The following is a 25,357-nucleotide window of genomic DNA, read 5'->3' on the forward strand; positions in this document are numbered from 1 at the left end:
TTAAGACTTCACCTTCCAATGCAGGGGTTGTGGATTCGATCCCTGGTCATGGAGCTAAGATCCCACATGCCTTGAAGCCAAGAAACCAAAACATAAAATGGAAGCAGTATTGTAACAAATTCAATAAAGACTTGAAAGAATATATAATGGAGGAAAGACAGTCTCTTCAATAAGTGGTGCTGGGAAAACTGGGCAGCTACATGGAAAAGAATGAAATTAGAACACTCCCAAACACCATACACAAAAATAAACTCAAAATGGATTAAAGACCTAAATGTAAGACCGGATACTATGAAACTCTTACAGGAAAACACAGGCAGAACACTCTTTGACATAAATTGAAGCAAGATCTTTTTCGATACACCTCCTAGAGTAATGGAAATAAAAACAAACAAATGGGACCTAATGAAACTTAAAAGCTTTTGCACAGCAAAGGAAACCATAAACAAAATGAAAAGACAACCCTCAAAATGGGAGAAAATATTTGCAAACGAAGCAACCATCTAGGTATTAATCTCCAAAATATACAAACAGCTCATGCAGCTCAATATCAAAACAAACAATCCAATCAAAAAATGGGCAGAAGATCTAAATAGACATTTCTCCAAAGAAGACATACAGATGGTTAAAGAGCACATGAAAAGATGCTCAACATCACTAATTATTAGAGAAATGCAAATCAAAACTACAATGAGGTATCACCTCACACCAGTCAAGAATGGCCATCATCAAAAAATCTACAAACAATAAATGTTGGAGAGGGTGTGGAGAAAAGGGAACCCTCTTGCACTGTTGGTGGGAGTGTAAATTGACACAGCTACTATGGAGAACAGTACGGAGGTTCCTTAGAAAACTAAAAATAGAACTACCATATGACCCAGCAATCCCACTACTGGGCATATACCCTGAGAAAACCATAATTCAAAAGGAGTCATGTACCACAATGTTCATTGCAGCACTATTTACAATAGCCAGACATGGAAGCAACCTAAGTGTCCACTGACGGATGAGACAGATGAATGGATAAAGAAGATGTGGCACATATATACGATTGAATATTACTCAGCCATAAAAGAAATGAAATTGAGTTATTTGTAGTGAGGTGGATGGACCTAGAGTCTGTCATACAGAGTGAAGTAAGTCAGAAAGAGAAAAACAAATATCATATGCTAACACATATATATGGAATCTAAAAAAAAAAAAAAGGTCATGAAGAACCTAGGGGCAAGACGGGAATAAAGATGCAGACCTACTAGAGAATGGACTTGAGGATACGGGGAAGAGGAAGGGTAAGATGGGACAAAGTGACAGAGTAGCATGTACATATATACACTACCAAATGTAAAATAGATAGCTAGTGGGAGCAGCCCCATAGCACAGGGAGATCAGCTCTGTGCTTTGTGACCACCTGGATGGGTGGGATAGGGAGGGTGGGAGGGAGGGAGATGCAAGAGGGAAGAGATATGGGGATATATGTATATGTATAACTGATTCACTTTGTTATAAAGCAGAAACTAACAGCACTATAAAGCAGTTATACTCTAATAAAGATGTTAAAAAAAAAAGTCATTCAATAAATGCCTACTCATCTGACAGACAGAAATCATGACCTTGTTGAAGGTTCTTCTGAGTCCTGAGAGGTACCGTTACTGCAATGAAGAAGGCAATGTTACATCAGACCTTGCTTTGGGAAAACTCCCACAGCACTCAGTCCGGTCAGTGGGTTCACAGGCGCCAGGCTACTAACCAATCCCGTTTTTAATAGCACAAGTTCCCAGTGTTCTAAATTTTGGCTTTGCATATGTTTTTCAAAATTATATAAATGGTCATGTTAAGGCTAAATTTAGTAATTCATTTTTCCAAACACATGACTTCTGTTGAGTTAACACCCAGTCAGCGGACAGTTAAAATTTTACCATTACTACAGCTTCCATGAGATGTAACGGGCAATCATCTAACTTTTAAGTACTTACAGATTCTCTACTACCTCCCTAATGGTATCTTAGTTTCCTCTTCCTTTGTCACCATTACTTAACTATCTATATTTCTAGGTTCCATCCTTGGCCCTTTACTATTCTCATTTTACATATTCATTCTGAGTATTCTCATGCAGTTCAGTATTTCAACTAACTTCCATAGTGCTAATGACTTATAAAGTATGCATCTTTATAGCCTAGAGTTCTTTCCTGACCACGAGGATCAGCATATTCAGCTGGATCCTGGAAATCTCTATCTGCATTTGCAAAGGCACCGCAAACTCAACATGCCCCTAACTACTACATGTTTTCCCCAGATCTATTCTTCCTCCTATGTTTTCCTTCTGGGTGAACAGTAATACCCCTACTAAAAGCCTGGAAGTCATCCTTTAACCACTTCTTCTTCACATCCTTAATTTAATTGATCATTTCTTCACTAATCTCTCTCAAACCCAACTAAGTCTTTCTAGTGCCTCTGTAACTATTTGTTATTCGTTCCCCTCCTGACTCAGCTCTGAGAAGCCTCCCCAGACCATCCTAGTCTAGGTTAAGTGCCCTCTTAGGTGCCCCCTAGCACTATGCACTCCTCCATTACACCCTACAAAATGCTGTACTAAGACTGTCTATTTTACTTATCTGCTTCATCGATTAGATTCCAAATTCCTTGAGGACAAAAACTGTCTTATTCTTTGCAGTCACATTGCCCCCTATAGTATCCATAGGCTCAATAAATACTTCTTAAATAAATGATGAATAAACCCACTAGGCTAAGCTTCTATACTGCTAAATATCTGACTGGCCCACTCTATTATCATACAAAGTTAGGTAATCTCTAACTAAAACCACATTCTTACTTTCTTTGTGAGTGAGTATATAAGTGGACACTAAAATCTGTACTGCATTTTTTTTTCAAATCGCATATCATTAATCCCAAAGAAATCCAGAAGATCAAAGCTACAGTGAAAATTAAAACATTAATGGCATAAGGAAAATAATATTAGAAAGAAGCACCCAATAACCTCAGACTCAATAAGAAATGAAACAATACTTCAATATTACAGAAGGAGTATAACTTGCCATTTTGATTCAACAAAAAAGAGTAATTTTGATTTTCTTTGAAACAATACATGTAACTTCTCTGGACTGTACATCTCATAACGTAAAGAACATCTTTTCCCCCCAGCATGTTTAATGTTGAAATGTCTGCCTTTTAAAATCAGTTACTTAACAGGTAGTTTTACAAAAATTCTGGTATGGAAGAAAGTGGCTTCGGAGTCAGACCTGACTGACTCAAATGTTAGCAAATGCCTAAAACTTGGGAAAACTGCTTAACTTCATGGAGTGTGAATTTCCTAATTTGTAAAATGTGATTAATATCTACCTCATGCCAGATAAGTGATATATGCATAGTAAATGCATTATAAATATTAATTATAGTATCTCCAAATCCCCTTGACGGGAACTAACTTCTCTCTTTTTTATTAAAGTATAGTCGATTTACAATATTATGTTAGTTTCAGGTGTACAACATAGTAATTCAATATTTTTATAGACAGTACTCTATGTAAAGTTACTATAAGATAACAGCTATATTTCCCTGTATTGGACAATATATCTTTGTTTCTTTATTTATATTATACCTGGTAGTTTGTATCTCTTAATCTCAAACCCCTATCCTGACCCTCCCCCCTGCCCTCTCCCCACTGGTAACCAATAGTGGTAACCATTAGTTTGTTTTCTTTATCTGGGTCCATTTCTGTTTTCTTATATACATTCATTTGTTTTCTTTTTTAGATTCCACATATAAGTGATAACATACAGTTTGTTTCTTTCTCTAACTTATTTCACTAAGCATAATACTCTCTAGGTCTATCCATGTTGTTGCAAATGGCATTATTTCATTCTTTTTTATGGCTGAGTAATATTCCACTGTATATATATTCAAAAAGAGTTGATACACCATCAACACATTATAACCTAAATAATTAAGCATAAAAATACATTCAAGTTTTCTCCTCTTATCCCCAATGAATGACATGGTGCTTTAACTCATAACTTGAATTACCTTTCCAGTCTTCAATTGGAGTAATCAGTCCATCTTAACGTCACTCTCCTGTTCTCATAAACTTCATGCTAGCATACACCTTTCTAATGAGTTGCCACTTTACGGACTAGAATAGCAGCTGCTTCTTATCCTCATCACCTTCCATGAAACCAATCAGAATCATAGTCGGTATAGACACATGGTTGAAGGATGATGGAATGAAAAAAAGCCAAGGAATCTCCTCTGGCAGGAATATACATAATTATATAGAGTCGCTATTAGGGTAACTATTTAAATTAAATATTAATTATTCATTTAATATTAATATTAATTTAAATATTTAAATTTTAATAATTGTCCAAGCAATTCATGGTTAGAATGTTAGGATGAATGATTCCTTCTTTCCTAAAGAGAAGGCTTTCAATAATTCTTCAGGTCTCACTTCAGAGTAGTTTTTCCTAACCACTTTATATAAAATAAAGCAAACTCTCCCAATTACTCTCTAGTTACCCTACATTTACCACTTTCATGGCCCTTATCACCATCTCTTCTCTTTACATTCCCTCACTGGAATATAAGCTTTATGAGGGCTGGGATCTAGTATCTCTATTGCTCTATGCCAAGCACACAGTAAACTTTCAGTGTGTTTAATTCCTGAATAATGGAAACGTTGAGGAAGAAGAACAGACAAGTGAAGACATTTCCCACATTCCAATTTGGTAATATGGACTCTTTATCCATATATTGAATAGGATATGTTAATGACATTATTTTCATACATCACTTCAACCTAGTCTGTAGGATAGCTTTGCAGACTGTTTTGAAGATAGGGCCTGCCATGTTGTGTATCTGAGGCTTAATGAATGACTCTGATGAGGAAAAGGAAAGCTGATATCCCAGAAGACATTTAATTCTATTCTTGTAAATGCATATACTCATTTACAAACTCCTGCTACAGTTTTGTTTTTAGTAAATAAAATGATTATCATATATTAATGACTCTACTACATATCATACTCTGCTTTCTTTTTACCCTAGTTAGATCTTCATGGTAACCTTGCAAGGTAAGAATTATCATCTGATAAAGACTGATGAAGAAAACTGAGGGTCAGAGAGGTTAAGTAACTTAACTTGTCCATGGTCCACAACTTGTAAAACAAAGTAACATTCAAATTTAGGTCTGTCTATCTGACTCCAAAAGTCACAATTATCCCGCAGGGCGAAGTAGCCTGCCTTTGTTCTAACAGACTTCATTTCACAAAACTCCTACTTCTCCACATGTTGCCAAGTTTAGGATACGGAATGTAGATCCATATTCCCAAACTATATGTGGTGGTGCATGTGGGCAAGTCATTCAGTCTCTGGGTTCATAGAACCATAGTACAGATGCATCTGAGACCATTCTTCCAGGAACAGACATACTTTAAATTCCTATGTATTGATACAGAAACGCAAAAGGAGAGAGCCTGATTCCTTGATATAATATTTTTCCATGTAGAGGAAACTACCAAGTCTTATTTGGCTTGATTTTTACAAATTCTCTCTCTGGCCCTTAGGAAGCTTTAGTCAACAGTCTTAACAGATGTAGAAAGGGATGGGACATTCCAACAAGAAGAATGTAACCATTAGTACCTGCCATGAATAGGAAGACTACTAATTGTTAAACAGCATACTTTAAATAAATGATGTGTGAATAAACTCCAATACAAGACATCAGAATGTCCTCTGTAACCTGGAAACCACATTCCCTGGGCTACAAGGGTGCTGAATTTGGAACTGTTGCTCCAAGTCTCAAGAATGTTCCAAATGCTGTCTGATATGATTGTGGCCAAGGCACTACAGAAGATTGGCTGGGAAAACTTTTCGACTTCTTCCCTGGTGTATGCAGGGTTTTATAGAAACAAAGTGTAATGGAGTGAGCACTAAACTTCCAAGGACACTGGGGCAAGCAGTTCCAATAATTAAGTTACAAAATGGCCACCAGAATCACCAGGGATTCTGTAAGCCTGATACTGGAAGACTGTGCAGCCAGAAAGCGTCATGATGCCATATGTTAGAGCTCCTTACTTCTGTACTGGCTGCCTTTGTTCATGCACAATTAAGGCTGTGCAAGTTGGTGTGTGCTACATCATAAAATGGAGGACCAACATCACCGTACAAGCCTGTTAAGAAATCTAACAAATGCCAGAACAAGGGGCTGCTGGAAGAAAGCACACTCCCTTTACTACAGTGTCTGTGCAGCTTTCAACCTCATGCTGTTTTCTCATTCTTTTTTGGAATGCAAAGGAAAGAAATCAGGTGAAATTGCAGACTGAGAAAGCTGCAAGGAAGCTGAGGACTGAGGTGGAGAGCGGAGTATTCACTCACACAGAAACCCTTGGGTGTCCTTTTACAACATGCTGCCAAACTGTGTGTGGAAAGCTACCAAGAGTTCAGCATCTGCATGTCCAGTTTGTGCCCCTATTGTATAAAACTCTCCTTCTTGCATTCATATCAGTAAATGTAGCTTGGACTTTTAAAGAATTTTAAGCTAATAATAAATGACCCTGGGATTGTTAAAAAATTCTCAGAGATCTCTATACCTACCCTTAAGTACTGGCACTCTGGTATTCAAATACGTTGTGCCAAAGACTTTCCCCTTATCATAAATTTTCATTTACAAGGCCACGGCAACAGTCCTAATGAAGATTAATTACTGCAGTACATTCCATAAAATCTGCCCAATTTTCTTCTGATGGTGAAGGCTATCGCATATAGAAATGGAACTGAAAATGTATCATGTCCTTAATGTCTCTTTTCTAGCTGCTTGGTACTAGAAACGGATCTGTAAAAACAATTTAGTCAAAGAAAAGATTGACTGGCTCAGCATTCATTACAAACACAACTGCAAGAGCAGATGATATCCTCTTAGATCAGAATTCTAATAATCAGAAAAGGTTGGGGATTGTGAGAAGGCAACAGTACACAAGGGACTGCAATCACACTACTGATCCATGTACATGTTTCCTTCTAAAAAACACAAACATCATTTGGGATGGGCAAAAAGTTTTGACTCCCCCAATCTCTATTTTTTTGGTTTATAAGCCCACTTAAGAATTTGATGAAAATTCGTGACGCTTTTTCCAGATAAAGGCACGGGAGTGTCTGCTACATGCACACCCAAACCATCATTTTGCATACAATTTCAAGATGTTTGAGATTCCCCTAAAGTTCATCCATAGAGTTCAGGTTAAGAACTTCTGCTCTGCAGCAATTTAGAAGACATACATGATTTCTCTTCTCCCAGATTAAAAAAAAATATTTAAACACTCATACAAGTTGGGTTTATGTTATGGATTTTTCTTGCTACTAATCTGTATGTAAAATATTTCTGCTCCCCAAAAGCACAACAGCTTTTCTCCTCAAACTACTTTCACTGATTAGTTTTTAATATTCAAGATCATCACCTACCCAATCATGTCCCCAATGTTCTAGCTATCTGGCAAAATTAAGTTTTACAGTTTAGACTAACTCATCATTAGTCCTTCAAATGATTTCAAGAGAGAGAAAACCCAATGTTCAACAAAGTTATCCATTAAAGAATTACTTATAATAGCAAAAACAAAAGAAAACAAAACCAAACAACTAAGCATGAGTATGACCTAAAATTCTAAAAGAGGAATGGATAAAGAAATTATGACATAACTAAATAACGTAATATAGTCATTAGGTATTAATGCATTCTACATGAAGCAATGTGAAGTAAAAAAAAAAAAAAGGGTGGTGTCATTCCCAAGGATGGTCCTGAAAAGTGTCATTTTCAACAGTCTTTTTGGTGAAAGCAAAGTCAACATGCACCATACTCAGGGCAGCAGCCAAGAGAACCCTACTAGGTGTTTCATCTACTAGGTGAACCTACTAGGTGGTTCACCTTGGCCTCATGGCATCCTGAGCCATTCATCCATCTTCTTAGAGATCCTAGTATTTCTGAAACATGACAAACCCAGCACTATCATTGAGTGACAGTTATTCAATGGGTGGCTAAATGACAGAGGGGTAGAAAGCACAGGGCAAAACCTGAGGCTGCAAGTAAGGTCAAGCTGAGAGCTTCCTAAACCTCAAATTTCTCAAAATGTGTTTTCCCCATCCCAACCCTCACCCCAGAAGATAATGCCTTCCTTCCTCAATAGGTAGCAACCTTTCCCCTAAGAGTCCCAAGACAAATAGTACTGCCTTCCCACTCCTCTCCCACCTGCCCCACTCCCCCCTCCCTGCTACCCCAACAATCTGCCTTGGAAGTTTGTCCATTCATGCTTTACATCACACAGGATATGCTTTTGTTTTGTTTTAGGGCAACGGCAAAAGGGGGAAAGACAAAAGGAACACAATTTAAAGAAAGTCAAGTAAATTAACTCTTCTTGTTATTCACAATTCATGTTAAGTGCTGATAAAAGCTCTATGAACTTTGATAGGTCATGAACTTTGTATTTCACAAAGGAGAAGAGATGATTGAGATTTTCTCTTCAAAGCTGCTAGGCATATTGGAATCAGAGATAAATCTCCTGAAGTTAAAAAAAAAAATAAAAGGAAAGAATGGCAGGCACACAATAAAGTCAATATATCACTGAGCTGAGCCAACTTCTTTCCATATCTACCACCCACAACGAGATTCACCAATGAACACGGGTTCAAGTAAGTGAAAACAATAGCCAATCCTATTTAACAATCACCTAGACTCTGAGTAAAAAAAAAATCCCTTAAAAAAATCATTCCCCTATATTTAGCGCCAACTATGCCACCAATTAATATAAAGTACATAATGTGTCATACTCAGCTCCAACCAAAACCAGTTAAGACAGGAAAATGCTTTCTGGGAATTTTCCTTCCCCCAAAATTTATCTTTAATGCATACGTATTTCTTTTCCAGGTGAAAAGTCTTCCATGTATTACAAAGCTGACTGTAAAGTCACAGAAGAGTAGTTGCTGGGCAAAATTTACGGAAGAGTTGTCACAGAACACTAGGAGAAACCATACAGATTAAAGTGGTTCATCTCCTTCATGTAAGAGATAACTTTCAAAGATGGGCAAGTTCACTCAAAAACATAAAACCAGTATAAAACAGATTTTTAAAACAAAACAAAACCCCCAAACAAATGGAAAACCAGACAAAAATCCTTGATCAGCCTTTTGATTCAGAGCTGTGTCAGGCTAGGCAAAAAGAACAGCTAATTATATTAGATGTGAAAATTTACCCTGTACAGGAAAAGGTACCAATCCATATAGAGCTTTTCATGTCTAAAATATGCCAACAGTCTCAGTACAAATTACACGTGAGTGGTCTTATACCACCTAGAATAATCTACCAAATACCCCACCATATAACAATTCTTTATAAAGCAATCTGCCTTAGTCAGAGACTGTGTTCTGTGAAGAAAAGATTGATACAACGCAGTAACAGTCTAACCATAACCTTTTTCTTTCCCTTTTTTGCTTGAAAAAGGTTAAGATTAAAAATATTGAAAACTTAATTTGACTGGATAATGATTATCTGGAACATCCAGCTGCTTCTTTTTCATCGTATTCAATACTTCGCAAATTTTCACATCATTAGCAATTCACATGAAGATGGCCATAAACCAAACATGATGAATGCTACTAGATATACAAAAATTAATCTTATATTACATGTTCAGGACCAAATCTCTCTCAGTTTGTGAGGCACAGCTAAAAGGAACACTTTTATTGAAAGAAGAGTTTAACTGGAATATGGTTAGACACTTGTCTCACTTCAAAGGCCATATTCTTTAGAAGGGCAATTTACCCTTCTCCCTGCTCTCTTACAACTTAAACTTACTTCAGGTTTAGCTTAGCCATCACTCCCTTCAGGAAGCTGTTTCTGGTTTGCCAAGCCCAAGCGTTAGGCACATCACTTTCGTGCTCATCCAACCCTCTCCCCACCACCTCCCGCAGTGCACAAATCACAGTACTTAACCACCATGTTGTTTTGTAATTGCTTGTTTATCCATCTGTAACCTCCACTGAACTAAAAGTTCTGTGAAAGCAAGAAAGGTATTTTTCTTGCTTAATGTTTTATCCTCTCTACCTGCACTATGCCTGGCACAGGATAGGTACTAAAAAAATTCTCAGTTGAAAGAATGGATGGAGGAAATGTGACAAGAAGCCAGAGACTACAGATCAAGGAGATATTTTTTAACTCTTAAATAATCAGAATGTGATTTAAATAATGCAGAAAGTTGCTTCTCCAGCTCTTGGCACCACATATAGAAGCTAGTAAAATACGTTTATTGTGAAAGCAGTATAGCTCTACCATATGGACTATTTGGGAGATTAAGAAATGAAAAATCACTTAGAAGCACAAAGATAATTACATGCTATATTTGAGGTCTTATGTCCTCAAAAGGTATGAAAGTCTGTATCAAAACTCACTGGAGACAAGAACACATGATTCTGTGTAGTTCCCAGCAGACCAATGAATTCTCTGATGTCACAAAGTCCACTGCAACAAAGAGCTAGGTTTCCTCCTAAATTTTCTGTCTATTTTAATAACAATAATAATAACAACAAACCCCAATATCTTGTATTAACTCTACCTATGCTAGTTCCATAGAAGGAATCAGAAATGAAAACCACAGAGTAAAACACAGCATGGACCAATTTATAAGATGGAAGAAGATGAGAAAAGAAAGCAGAGAGCATCAAAGCAAGCTCTCCCTTCTATACCTACTTTCAAAAATAGCACACAAAAGCTTAGAGCTTCCAATGGAATTCAGGCATCTGCTGCTGGCTAACCAGCTAACATTCCTTCTGTACGATGGGTAGACTACCCACTCCCCCTATTTCATAGCTCTGTTTCTAAGGATAAATGGAGCTATTAATGGCAGGATTATTAAAGTTCCTTAAAAGGAACTCAGGGTCATATAATTTTCATTGTCCCTGGGACCATATTATAAGCAAGATATCTCTTTTTGTCATGCTAACTTAAAGAAGTTGGATCTTATATATGAGAATCTCTTTTGAATCTCAGTGTTAGAGATGACAATTCTGATAATTCTACAGAGGGTTAAGGAAGGTTTAAATTCTACTGTGGCTATATACTGAGCTGAGGAGGAGGACAGAGGTACAAACTCTTTAAAATCCTATCAGACTTCCCTGAGGAGGAATTATTGACCCCAAGTTCAGTCGTTCTCCAATAAATCTGGCTCTCTTTTGCCTATTTCCTACTGACTAAGTGTCTTTCCATGTAGAGAGACAAATGTGTTACCTGTGCTGAATATCTATGGGTGTCACCAAAGTGAAGGAAAAAGAAACATAGAAAGGAAACGTTCAAAGAAATTAGCTCATACTAGTTAGTTTGGGACTAATAGCCAGTTTCTAATTGGTATAACCAGTCCTATACAAATTCATATCTGAAAATGCTAAATTAATATCCAGAGAATAGCCTACTGGCAGAGTGAGGATGACCAAGAGGCTGGAATACTAGCTGTCCTACAATTATTGAGCAGAAGCCAGAAACAGTGCACCAAATAAAACCTATGAACAAGCCAGGAAGATCCTCTAAAGCTAACATCACAAAATCTTAGCATTTGGTCATGTCCATGCGCGGCAAAGAAAAAAAGATGTAGCAGAACTGGAACAATATAGGAAGATAGAATTGGTGCTATTATTATACACAGCAGAAGCAATTACTACTGTCAAAATTCTAGTGTACGTGAATTTACTTGTGAATACCTCTTCTTATCCAAAACAATGTGGTTTTAGTTTACATGTATCTTTATTCATTGCCACTGAGGTAATTTCAAGAGAGAAGGGAACATTAGAGTATAAATAGAAACTTCACATGTAGACTATTACTTGTAACTTACCCTAAATACTACCTTCTAGTCCAGGAATGGAAAACAGGTTTTATCTTGTGTACCAATCCCGATTGATTGATGGACCCTGTTTGAGAAGGACTGCTAGGACTAAATGGAAAGGAATACAGACAAAGCCTATCCTGGATGAGGGATGGGGCAATTAAGCACTAGTAATACATTCTGCCATCCTGGGTCTAGTCCATTGGTTCTTAACTGTGAGAGATTTTGCTCCCCAAAGGATACCTGGCAATGTCTGAAGATACTTCTGGTTATCCCAACTGGGGAGGTGCTAGTGGTAGAGGATGATGCTAAACAGTCTACAACCACCTCAAACTCTCCAAAACAAAAAAATCATCTGGGCCAGAATGCCAATAATGCTGAGGTAGGGAAACCATGGTCCAGTCAAATCTATCCTATGGTTAGTCCATGGATCAGGTCTTCAGCCAAATAACATTACATTTGTCTTGAGGTAGTTTTCCTGAGCTACCTCTCCTAATGCCATAGTAATTCTATATAACTTGTCTGGAGGATTAGAACCAGAGGATCAATTTGATTCAGGCAGATCACACTGACCTGTCCCTAACTTGTATTGTGATCACAGACAAATTATTTTATCCCTTGAAGCCGTGGCTTTTTCATCTATAAGAGGAGGGGGTTGGACTAGATAATCACTGCACTCATACAAAGACAAAACTGCCAGGAAGCCCCTAAATGCACTAAAGGAATAAAGCCCTTGTTGATATTCTTTTCTACAACAAGATAATTTTTCTTCAGCCTAAGACAAGTTTATCAATTCCTTTCAATCTCTAATGTAGTTATCAGTTATGCCTTAACTTAAAACTATTTTAATTTTCATGTAATGCTTAAATATTTCCCATCTGAACGCTTGTCACTGAGTTAAGATGCTTTGGCATCTGTCAAGGTATTACTACCATCTTGTGCATCACCATTACACTATCGGAACTTGGCTTCTTCCAGTTCTCCAACCATCTATTCTGTCATCTCTGGTATCATTTAAGCTATTAGGACCAATTATATAGTTGCTTATCATTATGCTTCTCTCTTTTACTCTATAAATCTCCTTCATCAATCTATTAATCAATACAAGTATTTCAGGGCCTTTTTCTGTGCCTATGACATTAATGCTGGGGAGATGAGTAAAGGCTGGAGCTGAAAGTACTGGTATAAAAAGACAGATTTTCTAGCTACAAAGCATTTACAAGCTCATTAAGAGAATGAAACATGAAACTATTTGAGAACAAGTCATATTAACTAGGTGGTAGCAGGGAAATGTCACTATGAGGGTAAGAGATGCCAAAAGAATGAAATGAAATGTCTGCTGTACGTAGATTAAGGACGACCCAGAAACTATCATGAAAAATGTTAGAAAAAAATCCTTATGAATCAGATACAGAAGGATTGCTGACATCTTACCAGTGATTTCAAAGGTTGGCTCTCTATGTTTTAAAGGTATGTTAGACAGACGTGGAAAATATGGCCAAATAACAAACTGTAAGAATTAAAGTTCCCTTCAGAAAGTAAAATTACACAGAGCATTTGGAAGTTAATGATATAAAGTTATACATGTTAAGTTAGATCACATCTATCAAAATGGAGATCCCATAAACTACTCTGAAACAGGGACATTTATATAAGAATAAAAAGGGCAACAAACAACCATACTGACAGTTCAACACGGTCTGGACATGTGTACCAAGAAACTTTCTGAAGTAGAATATGCATATTTACTCTTAGAGGTCAATTTCTAAAGATTAGAATTATGCCTTGGACCTAAATTATTTAACCCTTATCATTTAAATATTTTTTCTAAATCCTAATAAATTATTTTCACCTGTGGTGCTTCTTGTGGTAGTAAAGCTATTACGTCCATTACCTAGTTGTCCAACAGCAAATGTCTCAAGTTTCTGGCATCACATGGGAAGACTGCATTTTGGATAAGTCATTTTCACTATTATAAAATAATACTATGTTTAAATGAGCACAATATTAAAATGAAGAGTAACTCTGAAATGATCTCTCTACAGCATTTTTCTCTTAAGGGGATAATCTTTTTGAGACCTTTTCATAATGTTCTTAGTTAAAACTGGATTATAGCTCTCTGTGGCCTATTTTTTCAACTCCAAACTTTTCAGACTAGCACTTGAGGGGTTCCAACAAGCTTCCTCTCCCCTTCAACCATATTAACTGCATCCATCATTAGTACCTCCCCCTTGTGCCTAAATAGGCTCATTGATTTAGTTCAATCATGAACCACGCAGTTCAATATTCTCAACTTTTAAATCAACAGAGTCTCAATTTAATCTAATACATAGTACTCTGAAAACAAGTGCTGAGCAAGTCATTCAATTCATTACATTTCATCTATTTTTGGCATGGCAGCAAGTAAGTCCACATTAAAATGAACAGATTCTAATTTGAGAGAATTTGTCAAAGGCTGTTTATGTACGAGTTTCCATTATTTTATGTGTTTCTTACTTAATTTTACATCAAAGAATGTGAAAGTATAACTGCCCTTTTAAAAAATTCAGGAAAAATTTTTAACAACAATCTCAACAGTGAATCAAAATAAAATCTTACCTCTGTTTGCACTAAATATACCCTAGTGCATCAAATACTTAAGCATAAAAGATTCAGAAAGAGAGAGACAAGAAGAGAATAGACCAAGAAAAAGATACAACTCTCATATAACCCATATATCTGTTAACAGGAATTAACAGAAACAGTAGAAGGGCCCCTAAAATGACGAGAAGAGCATGAGATGTTTGTCTCCACACATCTTTTGAAGTTATTAAAAGGAGAAGACCCATATTCTTAAGGCCACCAACGGTAGAAACATACCTAATTTTATTTTCCATATCTTCATTATCTGATTCTTCGGAGCTTCTGTACTTATCTGGATCTGGAAGTGTGCTTGGATCAAATCCATCATTATCATCAGTACTCCAATCCAGAAAGGCTTCTTCGTCATCTTTAGCCTAAGAAAACACAAGGGAAATTGTGGTTTAAGAAAACAGCTCATAAATAATCAGGTCTTATTTCTAGCCCCAAATAAATACCCCTAACTGAGATCCTCAAATTAGAAGCCTTTTATTCTGGCAAAAGCCTCTATGTGACTTTCAGAACCATAATCATTTGCACTGAGAAAGAAAACCCATGTCATTTCAAAAGTAAAACAAAATATGGTTCAAAAAGTAAATCACTATTAAGTCCCTTAAACACAATATGGGACAAATTTGACAGTTTAATTACTTCCATGTAACTCAACTATCAAAGAAATAAAGTGTAAAATAAATTTGTTTTAGTGCTCCTGTCCACTACGCAAGTTTCAAAACTACCAAAAATATTAGGTAAAAATGTAAAAGGCCAGAAGAGAGAGTACAGAAATATCTGTCTGATAATTTTTTGACCGCAATAAGTCTTAAAACAACAATCAGGTCTGTATAAGCTCACTAATAGTGAGGGGCCTTCTAAATTCGAATTAAGTACAAAGTCACTAAGAACAATTAAAAAATAAGATGGAATACCAAGATACAGAAAGTTGGGAACTATCCACTTTCATGCAAGTAGGTAGGTATTTAGGCTTTTTTACTTTTGTTTTGTGAGGGTTTATTTTTGTCAAAGAACAAAGTAATGCAATGTTAAAATAAATTTACTACACATTTATGTAATGAACATCCCTTATAACAAGTTTATTTCTGGCAGATTGGTTTTGTCACCTGGTAGGTAAGAAATACAAACAAACATTGTCACATGCATTTAACAGATTATAAGCAGTAAGCAGGACTAAAAAACAATTCTGGATGAATTTCTCTTAGTTACCCACTTTATAATTCTTTTTCACACCATATGAGACAAACTTCAATGATTCTTTGATTTCAAATGATTAATGCTGTTTCCCAGAAACTGAATAACAACTCAGCATAGCATAGCAACTGACTGTGCAGCCCTCTACTGAAGTCTGCTTACACTCTTTGTACAGCTCTCCCTTGATAACCTCAAAACATAGCCAAAGAAGGAAGAAGTAAAGAAAATAAGGATTAGTCACAACTGCAAAAGTCCTTTATTGCTTTCTTGGTAAAATTCCCTGCTAAAAATAAAAGGTCTGGAAACAAATATCAGAAGGGAAGAAGAAAAGGCTGCCATCAGAGGCAGTAAGCAGTACAACTCAACAGCATACTACTATATGGTCCACTTGAAAATAATCAAGGATGTCAACAAAAATTGAATGTCATCATATACTGAAGAACACTAATCTCCCAGGCTACAAGATATTTCCAATTTTCCAGTCTGGTGCTCTCAAAGGAATCTGTTATCTAAAGGTGGAGCCAGAGAATTACCAAAGTAATTCTCAAGCTTTTTTGGTCCCATGGCACCTTTACATTTAAATACATGAAGGACTCCAAAGAGCTCCTGTTAAGGTGGATTATATCTATTGCCATTTAATGTATTAGAAGTTGAAACTCAGAATTTTTTAAAAATTCATGAATTTAAAAGTAATAATAAACTCTACATTATTATATATTAACATATATGGTAACATAAATAGTGTTTTTATGAAAATAGCTACTATTTCCAAAACAAAAGGACTCTGTTTTACATTTTTACAAATTTCTTTAATGTCTGGCTCAGAAGAAGATACCCTGAGGCTCATATCTGCTTCTGCATTCAATGCATTGTTCTGGTTGAAATATACGAAGAAAATCCAGTCTCTCAGAGATAGGTAGTTAGGAAAGGGAAAAGTAATTTAACAGCCTTTGTAGAGAAGTGCAGTTACTCTCCTTTGATACTACAATAAACACTGATGAGTGGAAGTTTCTTAAAAAGTAGTTACAATGTGGAATCTGAAGCCATTATCAATAAACTTTCTGTACTCTGTTAACATGAAAATCCATTGGTCTACTTTGCACTTTGAATGGATCTTTTATCAGTGGATGATTTCATAACACTGTGCACCGGTCATGTGGAAAATACTGGTTCACTAAATTATGCATATCTTCCTTATGTGGATCTTCAAATATTAACACATCTCATTATACAATATTTTTAAAAATCATATTTCTTAATATCATGGTCAATATCATTTTAAATGTCTTTCAAAATATTGGGAAGCTACTGGTAGATATGTTTTCTAAAATTCTAATTTTTTCTTAGAAGCTTGAATTTTTTCATTAGCGAGAAATAATTTCAGTTTTTTCTTTGAAGTGTAGTAATAAGTGTCGTTTTCCTCTGGCTGCTTTCAAAATTTTCTCTTATCATATAGCAGTTAGACTATCATGTGTCTAAGAATGGTTTTCTTTGTATTCGTCTTTCTTGGGGCTCTGCAAGCTTCTTGGATCTATCAATGCTTTTCAGTAAATTTGGGAAGTCTTTGGCTATGATTTCTTCAAATATTTTTATGCCTCTTTCTTACCATTCCTTCCATGATTGCAAGAACATGTATAATGGACTACTTCACAGTTCTCTCAGTTTTGTTCATTTTTCTTCAATCTTTTTTCTTTCTGTTCTTTGCACGGGGTTATTTCTACTGGGTCCTCGGGTTTGCTGTTGCTTTCTTCTGACAATTCCAAACTGTTTTTCAGCCTGCCTGGCAAAAATTTTACAATAATTGTGCTTTCAGGCAGGTCTAATACCACACTTGTTTTTGTTTTGTTTAAATATAGTTTCCATTGCTCTGGGGAGGTTACTTATCTGTTTATTTAACCTATAATTTTCTTTTAATTCTTTTAACATACTTAAAATAGCTACATTGAAATCTATGTTAAATTCAAATCTGGGCTAACAAGAGTTTCTATTGACTACTTCTTCTTGGCCATGCATCGCAATTTCCTGCTTCACTACATGTTTCATATTTTTGTAGAAAACTAGACACTTTAGATAATATATTATAGAAAAACTGAATTCTGTTAGGTTTTTCTGAGGATTATTAGATTTCTATTCTAATAGACAATTACCTTGCCTGGATTCAAACTGCAAACTCTCTCTAACCCATGGTACTCAGCTACTTATATCTCATCTCTGTTTTGTTCTTATGGCTTCCAACTGCTGTTTTTTTAGCCTGGTTTCCTATGAGTCTTCCCTCAGCCTGTGAAATGTGACACTCAGCCAAGGATTTAGGCAGAGTTGGGCTCCCTGCTCTGTGATTTCCTTGCTTCTTGGGTTTTCCCCTAATCTCCAGTTGCTCTGTTGGCTCTGAGATCTGTACTCTGATATGTCAAGCAGAATACTTCAATTAATTGTATTTTAACACCTAGAATCATTTAATATTCTCCTTTAACCTTTACTATAAAGCAAGTGGCCTTCACAAAATAAGTACAATATAATACAAAATAAATTAGAAAGTGAGTTAGTATAAACACCTTAACTCAATATTCCACTATACATGTTTATCTATTTGAAGGAAAATACAAATTCAAAATGATGAAAACTTACTTTTAAATGGATAAAAAACATTATCTGGATTTGTATTACTATGACTCTCTTGTAATTGACAACATTCAGGTCTTGCTATTTCCTGATCTATAAGATGATCCCACTGTTGATGCCATACCATATTGTCTGTGCTGCATTATACTCCTCAATTCATGACAATGACAAATAAATTTAAGGTGGCAATCACTCCTTTCAGAAACACAATTTCAACCTACTAAAACTGTAGAGATGATGGAGAAAGACATTTTCATATTGATCTTTTTTGTCTTTTAGTTCATTCTTCGAAGGGTTAGAAACATATAACTATAAAAATGTATAATATCTGTATTAAAAAGTATAATGTGCCTCTATTAATGCCTTTAATCTATTAAAAATTTTAAAAACACTATCATCTACAACAAACACAAAGCATAAATAAAAATGACTAAGTAAAGAGGGTATTGCCATAATGAAAACATTCTGGAGAAAAGTACTGAGTTTATCGTTCGGGCAAGGTCTAGTTTAGAAGTATGCTCTTTCTAGTTAGATAAGGTGGTAAAGAAAAGGGACACTGGACATCTTAGCTGCTCTGTCTCTCTCTATCCTTGTGACTTCATGAACCATTTAAAAGCTAATTTATAAATATGGCACCATCCTCACTTTTCTCTCTCTCTGGACTCATTTTCATGAGAGACAGCACAAATACTATGATATACCTATCACCTTCCAAATGATTGTGACATATCAGTGTGTTAGAACATCATGGCTGGAAACTCACTGCTCTAAGTAAAAGGGAACCATTTAAGTATTTTAGCAGAAGACTAAACTTGTATCTTACAGATGCTGCACCCTGGCAGCAATGGGAAGGGTGGTTGGAGGGTATAAGATTTGAAGGTAGGATATCAGTTTAAAAACTACAATAATCCAGGTGAGGAAAGGGATTCAATGAAGGAAGTGGCAGGGGAGATGGAAGTGGGGAACAGGTATGAGAGATGTTAAGGAGGGAGAACCAACTAGAGTCTGTGGACTACATGGGTATATGGTACATTTCAGAGAATCATTATGTTCATAAGCATAGTTGTACATGATAAACATGGTCTAAGGAAGTTTAATAAGTATTATGAAGACGCTTTACAAAAATGCCTTCCTTCAATAAGTTTTTATTAAGAAGACATGTGACAGACATACTACTAGGTATTGGGGATGTAGCAGTGAATAAGACAGAGTCCCTGCCCTGATGATAAAATGAACTGTTCTAGGATAGTTATCCACATAAGCACTAAAATGAAAGCCATGTTCTTCTATTTCTGCGGAGCAGCCACTAACGAATGAATCGACTCCACTAGCCCTGCTAAATGCTTAACATCTGGTATAATGCAGCCTTCAACTTATGGATCCTGGCTGTCAACATGCCTCTTTCTCTTCAGGTACTTCCAGATTGGAAGCTGCAACCACTCCTCCCTCACTGACTAATCATTCTCTCATTTTTCTCTACCCTCCCAGTCCTACGGTCACACCCACACTCCTGTCTTAAGGTTCTGAGAAATTTTAGAAAAAAAGTAGTTCATATACACTAAGAGATCAGGGTCACCTCTATGAACTGGCTGTTCCTGAAATACAGTTTCAGAACCTCTGAGAAAAATATTTCACCAAAAATAGGAATACTTTTCCTAAAATACACACTTGGAAGACTCAGTTATTAAGTAGGGCAGATGAAAATATCCAAAAAAGAAATTTAACCCAACTAGCTTATATTTTGCTTTCAGTTTTGATGATGAGAAGAAATACAGATGAGAAGTGGCATTCTTCTACAACAAATTTATGAAGTGCTCTGACATACATTATCTTACTTCATCTTCAAACTCTATGAAGTAGGAAGAAAAAGAATTATTGTTCCCATTTTCAAAATTGAGACAATGTAAGTCAGATGACTAAATAGCTTAACAAGGTCACACAAATATGTACATATGCTAGGTCTTCTCCTACATCATCCTGAATCTCAACTTTCACCATTAAAGCTTTGAATTTGCTACTTGTACAATTATTTCTTCAGAATCAATAATATTTTATAAGCTTCATAAAACATATGGGGGTGCTTTCTGTGTCACCTTGTATGTGACCATCCCTACTTTCATGACCCTTGCTCCCAAGCCTCTCTTCTCTGTTGTGTGGAATATTGTACCAGCTTCCTAATGAGTCTCCCTGCAACCATTCTTCTTCTCATCACTCCAATTCTCTGTGTTGTCATTAGAATTTTTTTTTAATAAGTTTCAAATCTGATCATGTCTATCACCTGCTTACAAGCTTTGAAGCCACACTTTCAGATCCTGGAACAAGTCAAGCCCCTTCCCACCTCAGAGTCTGCATTACTGCTACTTCTCTACTGCAATCTTCTTCTACTTCCTTTTGCCTGGTTTGTAGTGTTTTCTGACACTAAACATGTGGTTTCTCTTCAACACTAAGTCTTCAAAGTCAAATGAGTGTCTATCAATTCAATTTAATTCCGACACTATGCAGAGTTAGCATAGACCCCAGGGGTAAAGGGCTCAGTCCCACAAGACTCCATACTCCAGATGCCAGCTGCAAAATGCAGTTGCCAAGCTACTTGCCATTCTACCTGGCCGACTACAAATTCAGGGATTCTCACGATCCCCTCCTCAGGTTTGATAATTCTCTAGAACTCAGGAAAGTGCTTTACTTATGATTACCAGTTTATTTATTTAAAGGGTATAAATTAGGAACAGCCAGATGGAAGAGATGCACAGGACAAGGTATGCAGTGGGGATGGGGTGCAGAGCTTCCATGTCTTCTACAGGAGGGTCACCTTCCCAGCACATCAACACATTCACCAATCTGGAAGGTCTCAGAATCTTGTTGTTCAAGAGTTCTTATAACTCAATTTCCAGGCCCAACCTCCTCCCAGGAAGGGGGATGGGGCTAATCACACGCTTAGTCTTTCTGGTGACCAGTCCCCACCCTGAAGCTATCTAGACATCCCACCCTGAGTCACCTCATTAGCATAAATTCAAGTGTGTTCAACAGGGGCTTCTTATGAACAACGAAACACTTCCATCACTCAGGAAATTCCATGGGTTAAAACCTCTGACTTCATTGTCAGGAACCAGGGACAAAGACCAAATATATATTCTTATTATACCAAACCTGGTTAACTTCAAGTAATCAGGTCTCAGATTAAACATTTCTAAACATCACTCCCTTAGTAAAACATCCTGTAGATTTCTCTTCAGTGCTATACCTAGAGTGAATTCATTATTTGTTTAATGTCTGCATCCTTTCTTAGGCAGTAAGTTTCATGAGAGTAGAGGCCAGGTCCTGTTATCATTATTGAAATAGATTTCTAGGGCTAAGATGGAGCTGATCCTGCCTGGGGTGCCACATCAGCAAACCAAAACTTAGACAACTTCCGTGTCCCTATAAATGTCCACTTGACCAGAAATGCTGTATGTCCTGTCAGCCAATCCCCAAACGCCAAGCCAACTCTGGGTCTTCTCACTCCAAACAAGGTTGATTAATGTGGCCCCAATCAATCAGATATCTTCAATTTTTCTCTTCTTTGTTCTTTATCCTATAAAAGCCTCCTGTCTTCTGCCCCATTTTGCAGTTCTCCAAAAGGAAACTGTCCACTTCATGAAATGTTAAAGTCTGTATCACCTAAACTATCTTCTTTAAACATTTTTAACATTGCTCACTACTGTAGTCATAAAGCACAGAGCAGGTCCTCAAATATTTGAGAAATAGATACTTAATGTGAAAATATTAAAGTGGAATACAATACTATTAAATATTTATTATTATTTATTAAATACTGAGTATAAACAATAAAAAATATATAAGTACTTATTATTGATAAGGGTTTAACACTAGAAATCCGATCATATGAAATTTAGATCTGATCATAAGATTTCTATTAATAACTGTCAACCACTTAATTTCCATCTCAGATTTCTCAAGTATAAAATTTACAGTATTTAGGTTTAAGGAAGCTTGTAAAGATTTTAATTAATTGCAGATGCTTGGAAAATATGCAATCAGCACCTTAATGGGAAAACAAATGAGTAGTCAGTAAAGAAAAATGAAGTGTGCAATACGCCTATAAAATAACAAATAAGTTATGTTTAAAATTCCCTCTAGAGAATCATGCAAGAAAACTTCATGTAAGAGTCTGTATACACACTGAGGGTTTATACATACACAAAGAATCTAATTATTTCTATACATATGGACTTATGTATGATCAAATTCATGACCATTACATGAATTTGAATTTCATTCAAAAAATATAGAAACCTCAAGCACTCCCTTCAGCTTGAATTAATAATCATTTGCTGAGTGCTTAGTATATTTAGCCCATAATGGGTGTGCAAAAGTGAATGAGTTAGGGTCTTACTTCTGAGAAGTTTAAAACTTTAGAATATTGTATAAAATTCCTCTGGTAGACAGGCAACAGAATATATCTTGTATACCTCATTGTTTCTCTAAAAGAGGTATAAATGTATGCTTAAATATGCTTCTACACATGCTATATTTCCCTTATCTCTTTTTCTTTCTGAGAGCATTCACAACTACAGCAAAAGCAAAAACAAAAGTGAAATTCTAATGTTAAAATTGAGTGAGCACAAAATATCTCAATAAGAAGTGTAACTGGGACTTCCCTGGCAGTCCAGTGGTGAAGACTTCGCCTTCCAATGAAGGGCATGCAGGTTTGATCCCTGGTAGGGGAGCTAAGATCCCACGTGGCTTGCAGCCAAAAAACCAAAAACATAAAACAGAAGCAATACTGTAACAAATTCAATAAAGACTTTTAAAATGGTCCACATCAAAAAAAAAAAAAAGACCGATTAAGCAAACTCTATAAATCAGGGGTCCCCAACCCCTGGTTGGTGGACTGGTGGTGATCTGTGGCCTGTTAGGAACTAGGCTGAACAGCAGGAGGTGAGCGGTGGGAGAGCAAGGAAAGCTTCACTGGCCGCTCCCCATTGCTCCCATTACCGCCTGACCCCCACCCCGTGGAAAAACTGTCTTCCGCGAAACCGGTCCCTGGTGCCAAAAAGGTTGGGGACCGCTGCTATAAATTACAACATTAACTAAACAATAAATGATTCTTTAAAAAAAAAAAAGGGTAACACTCTTGAAGCTGTATTAAAATTAAAAACAAAGTTATATAACTCCAGAACATCTCTGAGAAATGGAGAGGAGGGTTGATGTGAAGTGAAGGAGAACAGATTATTTCCTTGTACTATACAGAAAGTAAAGGATCATCCCTTAGTGCCACAGTAAATTTTGTTAGGCCAAAGATCTTAAATGTTTATAAAGTAAAAGAGAATGAGACAATTTCAACCACTCTACTAAGGAATAGAGGTGGAAGCCACATTGCATGAAATGGATTAAGGAGTGAATGGGCATTCTTGCTAGTCAGTCAGTGTTTGTTAGTGAGGAAATCAATTCAGTCTAAATATAGAGAATTATCTTTATTGCCTTTCTGTTTACCATATAGCATTCATAGAAATAAGCTTTAAGAATTGTATTTAAATTTTAGTTATTTAATTCCACTTAGGATTTTTTTAATGATTTTTTAAATTTTTATTTTTTTATTTTATTTATCTTTGGCTGTGGTGGGTCTTCGTTGCTGCGCGCAGGCTTTCTCTAGTTGTGGCGAACTGGGGCTACTCCTCATTGCGGTGCGCGGGCTTCTCATTGTGGTGGCTTCTCTTTTGCGGAGCACGGGCTCTAGGCACATGGGCTTCCGTAGTTGTGGCTCGCAGGCTCTAGAGCGCAGGCTCAGTAGTTGTGGCACACGGGCTTCATTGCTCTGCGGCATGTGGGAACTTCCCAGACCAGGGCTCGAACCCGTGTCCCCTGCATTGGCAGGCGGATTCTTAACCACTGCGCCACCAGGGAAGCCCCCACTTAGGATTTTTAAAAAGGAACCTCTCCATATTGTATGAATTAAAAGCAGAATGTCAGCTTTGGCCCCTCAAAATTTCACAAGGAGGGGAAATTCCAAAATTCATGATAAACTGTTTCTGATCCTGACAAAGAATATAAAGATTGTGAAGAAAAGAAAATTTTACAGAAAAATGAGGTATTCAAAATACATTCTGTTCTCATTAATAAAGCTTCAAAACAACTTTCTAAGAAAGCATTGGGAAGATAAAAAAATTCTGATTGCTATATACAGCCAACCATTTTCGATAGTTAAAGAGAGACTGATTTCTGAGATTTACCCAAGCTATAAATCCCAGGTACAAACTTAGAGAAGAAATTATTGAGAACATTTTTTATGAGTTATGAGCATAAAAAGATTAATGTTATTATTAAATGTGCCTGCTGAAAATGAGCATCTACCTACTAAGGTAAATGGGCAGAACTAAACCCAAGAGCAGCTGACAGAGCTGAGAAATTACTGTTCCTCCACCATAATGCTAAATTGTAATAGCCTGATTTCCCCTTCACTTTTTAATAATAATGTTATCATACTAATTAAAATATTTTTGAATATTTTCAGTTTATTTCTGTCTCCTAGAAATTTATTCCATAATGGTGACGTTTGGGTTTAGCTGAATACTGATTTAGTGATATAATACAACAGGACTAATAAAACAATGCATAGAAAAACAACTCAATGATGGCATCTAAACACTCTGGAGAGTGTATTACAAGCACTCTTACACCTCTTAAAACAGAGCCAATTAACTGTTCAAGCATTAGTACATTGGTCCCAGTATGCACTCTTTTTAATTACCCAGGTCGAAGCTTGCCTCTGTCAATCAGAGGATATATTCCAAACCTCGCTAAACATAAACTAAAAATTACTTAAAATTCCATCTTTCTCTTATTTTGAAATTGACCAAAATAGTCATGATCTGAATTGTAGGCCAGAGCATAAATGCCAACTACAAACCCAAAGTTCTACAAAGTTTCTATATAGAAGAAATTTCCACTTAAAAAAAAAAAAAAAAAGGAAGACAGTAATCATTTAATATTCTTTACAGCAGTAAACAAAAGTCTTTTCTTCTTCAAAAATGGAAATGAAT

General features: G+C 36.3%; 1 protein-coding gene across 1 annotated transcript in view; it reads right to left on the reverse strand.

Annotated features, from left to right (window-relative positions):
* Nucleotides 1-25,357, reverse strand: part of DDX10 (DEAD-box helicase 10) — a 243,020-nt gene that overhangs the window by 20,562 nt on the left and 197,101 nt on the right. Inside the window, exon 17 of the mRNA XM_079708600.1 lies at nucleotides 14,733-14,869. Within this exon, the coding sequence (XP_079564726.1) occupies nucleotides 14,733-14,869 (137 nt within the window). The remainder of the gene's footprint in view (nucleotides 1-14,732; nucleotides 14,870-25,357) is intronic.

The sequence above is a fragment of the Hyperoodon ampullatus genome (genome assembly GCF_949752795.1).
Source record: "Hyperoodon ampullatus genome assembly, chromosome: 7".
Lineage (NCBI taxonomy): Eukaryota > Metazoa > Chordata > Mammalia > Artiodactyla > Ziphiidae > Hyperoodon > Hyperoodon ampullatus.